Source organism: Adiantum capillus-veneris, chromosome 25 (assembly GCF_014529385.1).
Source record: "Adiantum capillus-veneris isolate H3 chromosome 25, ASM1452938v2, whole genome shotgun sequence".
Taxonomy (NCBI): Eukaryota; Viridiplantae; Streptophyta; class Polypodiopsida; order Polypodiales; family Pteridaceae; genus Adiantum; species Adiantum capillus-veneris.
Window position 1 is genome coordinate 16515019 of NC_140955.1, and position 7004 is coordinate 16522022.

General features: G+C 43.0%; 1 protein-coding gene across 2 annotated transcripts; it reads right to left on the reverse strand.

Moving 5' to 3' along the window:
* Positions 1-1076: 1076 nt before the first annotated feature.
* LOC147424477 (vicilin-like seed storage protein At2g28490) lies at positions 1077-6128 on the reverse strand. 2 transcript variants are annotated; one of them, XM_086500309.1, is made up of 8 exons: positions 5972-6127; positions 5741-5787; positions 5313-5660; positions 4221-4402; positions 4058-4138; positions 3427-3702; positions 2654-2900; positions 1077-1647 (listed from the first exon to the last, which is right to left on the reverse strand). In XM_086500309.1, exons 1-8 carry the CDS (start codon positions 6076-6078, stop codon positions 1511-1513), a joined length of 1425 nt encoding a protein of 474 aa, XP_086356435.1. In that variant the 5' UTR covers positions 6079-6127; the 3' UTR covers positions 1077-1510. The 2 variants fall into 2 exon arrangements, with proteins under 2 accessions (XP_086356435.1, XP_086356434.1); XM_086500308.1 differs by having other exon boundaries at positions 2654-2909; positions 5313-5787; positions 5972-6128.
* Positions 6129-7004: the final 876 nt, after the last annotated feature.

A 7004-nucleotide genomic window follows, 5' to 3' on the forward strand; every position in this document is an offset into this window, starting at 1 on the left:
GTTGCCGCTTTCTTCTCACACACCCTTTGGGGTTGCTATGTATGCCACATTTTGGGACTAGACTATCTATGGTAGGCATGGTCATCATCCACTACAACTTTTTTTCACTAGCATGCACTCAAATATTGAGTGCAACTTATTGTATCACAATAATCTACCGATGCAAGGGACATTTTGCATGCACTTGATTTCTAGAAACGTTGAGACATTATCGTAGCATGACTTCATTAAGGTTGATATAATTCATTACAATAGTGCATTGTGGAGGATTTTTTTTTTAGCTTTGAAAGGAGGTTCACCCAAGGCAGAGAACTATACTTTCCATTAGGCCTAAAAAAATCACGAAGTTCAATAGGATATTGCAACTAACGTCAGCAACAAGTCCTGTTCAAGTAGGTCACACATTAAGCAAGGTACTTTTCTTAGAAAGTTTTGAGGACATCCATGATTTTATTGATTTTTGTGAGTGACAAACATAAGATTTTAGCTTTGCATGTTCCACTACAACTAGGCATTCTCCACAAACACCTTTTCCAATGTATTCAACTTACCTAGCTTAGGCGACGTTTCTTGGTAGCACATTTCATGCGGTTTTTGATTGCAACACCACACCCAACACATGTTAACGATGTTAATTATGATACCTTATTAAACTTTACCCTACTTCAAGAAAGTCGATCATTAAAACAAGGCGCGCCCTAATCCCGGTATCCTAAGGGTTTAAAAGCTAAAAAAAGAGAATCTAAATGCTAATCTCTCTCTCTCTCCCTCTCTCTCTCTCTCTCATTGTTTCAAAAAGATCTATGCATGCACAACTTGATGTGATTAGCCTTGCATATTTAGGCAAGTGTGAAAGGGGCATTGATTTAGTTAGTCAATCCATTTAGGATCCATTTTGAGATTCTTATAGAATAAAATCATTGACCAAGACATCTGCATACGCAAATTAGCATATGGAAGTAGGGTCTTTTTAAAGTTATGAGATCCAATGTATTGATAGATCTACTGTCTTAGGATTAACTGGACCATTAACCTCCTTTTTGGCATTGGTCTTTATGGTTTGTGTGGTCTTCAAGGAACCAACTCCAAGTTGATCATCAGATTTATTATAGAAGCTCAGTGCATGTTCACTTTCTTAAATCCAGGATTCTGGAGGACATAGCTATGCTTAGCCATCAAGGGAAGCAGCAGTATGGAGATCCATGTTTATCATAGAGAAAATGTAAATATGTGAGAGAAGCAAATAATTTTTCCCGACACGGAGAGACTCATGCTCAACTGGTTTGTCACCTTAGTTCTACTTCTGTTGATTGTAGCTCTACAAACCCTTTTTATCATTCTATATAGGGGACCTCACCTTCCCCCAAGGTTCCAAGAAAAGCCAGGCCTGGACAATTTAATGCTCCAAGCTGTGGCTCAATCCACACACCTCATTATCTACCTTGTAAAGACTAGGGGTTCAAGAAAGAGCTAGCTGTTTTATGCACAAACCAACATCTGCTGCTTGGCCTCACCAACTACTTTCTTCTGCAGTCAAAATGATCTTGTCCGGTTGAGATCCAAGTAACTCTTTGACAGACTTCTTCGATGTATTGAAGGCCATTGAAAGAACCTCCGTGTCCATGGAATTGAATACAGCATTTGAGCCTACACACACGCGCACAAAAAAATGAACAAATCAACAAAAACAGATGTATGCAAATCCATGCCTTGTCTTTACTTGTAAAAGTAAATTATTTGCTAAGCAGAAAACTTGTGATTGCATGTTAAGACATCTGAAATGTAGACAATATCCTTATTCAGATTTACTCATCTTCACCGAGTCAGAGAGCGTCTTCTCATCTACTCGTAATTATAACCCTTGTTAATGTTGAGGGTAGCTCAACCTCCATTGCAATAACCTTAAATGTTTTGCCAACCACATTGTCACGGGAGTCAGATCTGTTAGGACCTCAACTAAGGCTGGGTTCAGATGACTACTTTGCTGATGACATTGTCACGGGAGTCAGATCTGTTAGGACCTCAACTAAGGCTGGCTTCAGATGAACTGGCGGTAGTGCAGAAGGACGGAGCATGCGTCCGCTGTGGTGCACTCCCATTGGGCAGTAAAAGTAACCACATTTCTGGACCCACCCCCATCTGTCAGGACCTCAACTAAGGCTGGGTTCAGACGAGCCAGCAGTAGTGCAGGAGGAGGAGCATGTGTCCGCTGTGGCATACTCCCATTTGGTAGCAAAAGTAACCACATTTCCGGACCCACCCCATTTTAGGCGATGAGTGCGTAGTAGTATTGAAAAAGGGCTTCCGGCTCTTGTAGATGGGGGTGATGGAGGCAGCTCAAAAAGCAAAGAGTTGCCACGGAATTCAGACATAAAAAGCAAGGACTTGCTGCTGGGCTTGTCTGAACCTGCTTAAATCCATAGAGCTATGCCATATGGTGTGGTTTTGAGTGCAAGCATTCGACATTATAAATTGTAGCCAGCTAGCTCACTCTTTAACTCTGTTGGAATTTGATTCTTCACTAAACGAGAATTAGGACTAGATGCGTAGGATGATCCCATATTTTCGTCTGAGCAAAAAAACTTATAAAACAAGACTTCTGTAACCTTTGATGAAGGAACTTGAAAATTGCAAAATCAAGATAACAATTCACCTGCAAGAAAGTGAGGCCGCATGGGATGGGATGATGTGGTGAAGCCAACAAATTCGAAGTCCGAATCATTTGTGGCAACCTTGCTCGAGGGATAGTAGCGAGGCACAACGAAGACCGACCCAGGCTCCAAATCCGCATCCACAAGGGTCGAGCCATTTGCTCTCACCACTTGAATAAAGCCTCGGCCATGCGTCACTATCCCAATCTCAGTCATCCTTGGGTTCCAGGACGGAGCTACCATACAGCCCTGCTCAAGCTAAATATAATGAAAGCACACCAACAAAGGGCATTGAAACATGCTTCTAACACTTGGATTAGTGAAGAATATGCATACAACCCACATACAGTTAAAATGATACCTCGACAATGTTTTACACATCTCTGAGCATCAATTACATTTACCAATATCATGCAAAAGGTAGCTAATAAGTCTGCACTGCTATTTTGAAAAAAACAAAAACAAAATCTACTCGTAAGAACTTAATCCAGATTTATAATTAATTTTCACCACTAATCCACCACAAGAAATTGTATCAAAAGACATATGTGTGCACACCCCTGCACACACAACACGCAACGGATGCTTCTTTATCAATATGCCTTGTATATTTGCTAACCCACATGGAATCACCCACAGACTGTAATATAATTGCAAAAAGGAAATTCAGTTTTTATACATACAAACAGCAATTTATGTAGAATTTGACAACATTCAAAATAAAATCCTTTAATAATGATACTCTACTATCAACACATAATCCAAGAGAACTTACAGATTTTAATCCAACAGCAAACATGCCAACATCGGCTTCTTCCAACCTTTTGTACCTTTTCTTGCTCATGGCAACACTCCACCCATTCTGATTGCGAAACATGTGCTTTTCATTCAAAAGACAATAATGCTTCATTTTCTTCTTAAAGATACCAGAGTACTCATCCAGAATGTCATTATTGACCAATGTGACCATGTCGAGTTGCAGCCGTGTTGCATTTATGATAGGCCCTTGATCTTGCGTCGAGAACAAATTCCATATCTCTTCAGTTGATACCTGTACAGATCACTAAGTCCCAAGTTAAAGGCAGCCATAGAACATTGTGTACGTATGTGTGCTCGCAATTATGCAAACATATGTATGTATGTGTCCGCAAACAATTGTATATATGTGTGTGTGACAAGATATACGCATACATCAGCTTCTCACTTATGTCATTCTCTGTGTGTGTGCCTATGGAGCTTAATTTTCATGTCTATCTTGTACTCAGACACAAACATACACATGCTTACACAGGTATTTCAAACATATCAACATTTGTAAACTTAAAAATTTCAAAATTTGTAGGTGGGATTACACTAAACCTAGGTTTTTTTTCTGGCTCTGTCAGTGTAAAGAAGGAAAGGAGAACCTTGAAAGCCGCGGCCATCACTTCCTCTGAAAACCCATTCATCACAGTCGTCGGATACATGCCACCAGCTACATAAAAGCACTGAAGAGTTGATTTGTCATCACATCAGTCTCCACACACAAGCACTCCTACAAGCTGTCCAAAACTAAAACCTCATCCTCACCTCCAAAGAAGCACGTTGAGCCGTTAATTCTGACAGATCCACCAACATCAACACCTGCAAGTTTTCATTGCTTTGCGAATTAAGAACATAGAACGGAGTGCCTTCGGAGAGGGCAAATACTTCTCCTGATGAAAGCACGGTGCTTCTCTGGATGTCTTCGACAAACCAAAGGTTCGCTTTACCTGCAATACAGATCCGAAAACCGGTAAAAAAACATTCATAAACAGTCTGAGTTCCCAATGACAATGAGGTTGAAATTTGAAGCCTCAGGGTGCACGGGCTTCAGGAAAAATGATGCTCCATACTTTACCCCTTTCCAAGGACAATTTTTGGAGCTGATTAAAGTCATCAAATGATGACTTTTCGCGAAAAAATGCCTGACATTTTCAGCATTTTCAACCTTTATTAAAAAATAGTATTTCATATTTATCACTGATACTTAGTCAAAGCCTTGATTAAGGGCGCATTTGCACGCAGCAGTGGCAGGGGTGGAATGCACATCAGAAAATTTGTCCCTTGTTGACTGCAAATCCTGGGCCCTCGATTCTTCTTCCTCTCAAAGGCAGGGCTAATCTCCCAACTCGTTCGGCAGAGTTGAGCAAGGGGGATGGGGCAACGTTGATGACGCACACGAGGTGGGAGTAGAGCCCCCGGGTGCGGATCCACTCTAAAGCACAAATATAAACATAGAGATGTACCCAAACCCTTGATTCCATGTCAGTTTTTGCATACGTACATATATGCATATCATTGTGACATCAAGAGTCTTCGAAGCTAGGGGTGTCATGGAGTTTATACATGACATATGCATATCATTGTTACATCAGAGTCTTCGAAGCTAGGGGTGTCCTGTAGTTTTTGCATACACACACATACATACATAACATATATGTAAATCGTTGTGACATCTAATTCCCTTCGGAGCTAGGAGTCCCCTTCACACCCTGGCCAAAATTTGGCGCATCATTTGACGTCCAAAACGATCAACGAAGGGGAGGCCCAAGATCGATGCTTGTGGGCGAATATGCACATCGATATACATATGTAATTGTGCACACGAGGGTAGAAGCAGTCTGAAAAAAAGGGGCTTACCTCTCTGGACATAGAACACCGAGGGCCCATTCAAGTACTGAGGGAGGAGAAGTGCATTGGGTTCCAAGGTGAGCAATCCTACTGCCACTTTCCGGCGTTGCAAGAGATGCTCTTCGCCAAGGACAACTACTTTGAATTCTCCATACTCAGTATGGAATGCGCGGTGTGGTGTCTTGAAGACAAAGGGACATGCAGAGGATGAGTTATTTTTCCTCTCCCCTTCTGTCAAAGAGGCAATGCATCCTGCATATGGGTCCAACTCGTCATCCTCATCATCCTTATCGCTACTGTCAGGATTCTTGCATGCCTTTTGAGTGGTTCTGTCATACAGAATGCTGGTGGGTTCTCCTGCAATGATCGCGGATACAGTTGCCTTGTTCGTGAAGTCAAGGAGGGCTGAAATGCACAATAGGAGCGCACAAAAAAACCAGGTGTTGAGAGTGAAGCTAGGTCTTGGTGCCATCGCCATTCCTGCCTGCAAATATGAGAAAACCGCATATTGTCATCAAGGGCTGCAAACAATTTAAGGCATCCAACAAGCACTGTCCATCCAATGAGAGAGAGAGAGAGAGAGAGAGAGAGAGAGTCACGTGTGTAAGTGTGTGTGTGTGTGTGAGAGAGAGAGAGAGAGAGAGAGAGAGAGAGAATCTTCCCCTCACCTTATTGTGGGTGCGTTGGCGGGCCTGTCAGAGGAGCGCGCCAGGCGAGCTGCTGCAGTACTCAACTTAGGACAAGAACCGGACGGAGAGGTAGATAATGCATTCATATTGATGCCCCTCGCCTGATCAGAATTGCAGGCTAGCTTGTGAATTTAGAAAGTAACTAAATGCAAGTGTGGCAGCCATGCACAAATCAAGTCTGTGCGAGACGGCGTGTGACGTGTCATGTCACGTGTGTGTGGTGTGTGTGTGTGTGTGTTGTGTGAGAGAGAGAGCGGAGGTTGCAAGATGGAGATTGCAGAGGCTTTAGATAAGGGGGGGCTTCCCGCTTCCTCGTCACTAAATGACACCTCCCCAAGGAGGTGCCCACAGTAGGTGTCGCGAGGCGGGTGCAATTCGGGCTGTCCGATCGACATTAAACTAGGTGTGAACTAAGCGTGAACTTGGAGATATGTGCACCACACCAAATTTGGTGTGAACTCGGTGTGAACTCGACGTGAACACGGTGTGAACTGTGGAGGGCCTGCACACCACACCAAATTTGGTGTGAACTCAGTGCGAACTCGGTGTGAACTAGGTGTGAACCTGTCCGCGATGCCGTGATCTATAAACTTATCCCATACACACCTTTCAACGAGCGCGCGTTAGCCTAGTGGTTAGAGTCAATCCCGTGGGGGAGAGGGTAGTGGGCTCAAGTCCCGGATCCGAGAAAGTGGGAATCTTTTGCATTCCGTAGGCAATCCAACGGTCACGATCAACCGGTGATCGTGAGCCATTGATCCCACCTCCAAATGAAGGTGTCAATTAGTAACGAGGGGCTTCCCCCACACTATCTTCCATGGGGGTGTTTAGAATTGTATGGTTGTGAGGATCTGTCTGATGTGCATTTGTAAATTCAGGGCGAAAGAGAAATTCGGACGCGTTTGCACCCCCCTTGTAGCTAGCCATGTGCTCTAACCACTATGAAATATAGGGGATTTGAGTGTTGTCATATTGTAAATGCGAATGGATTTGATAATTCATGACAATTTGT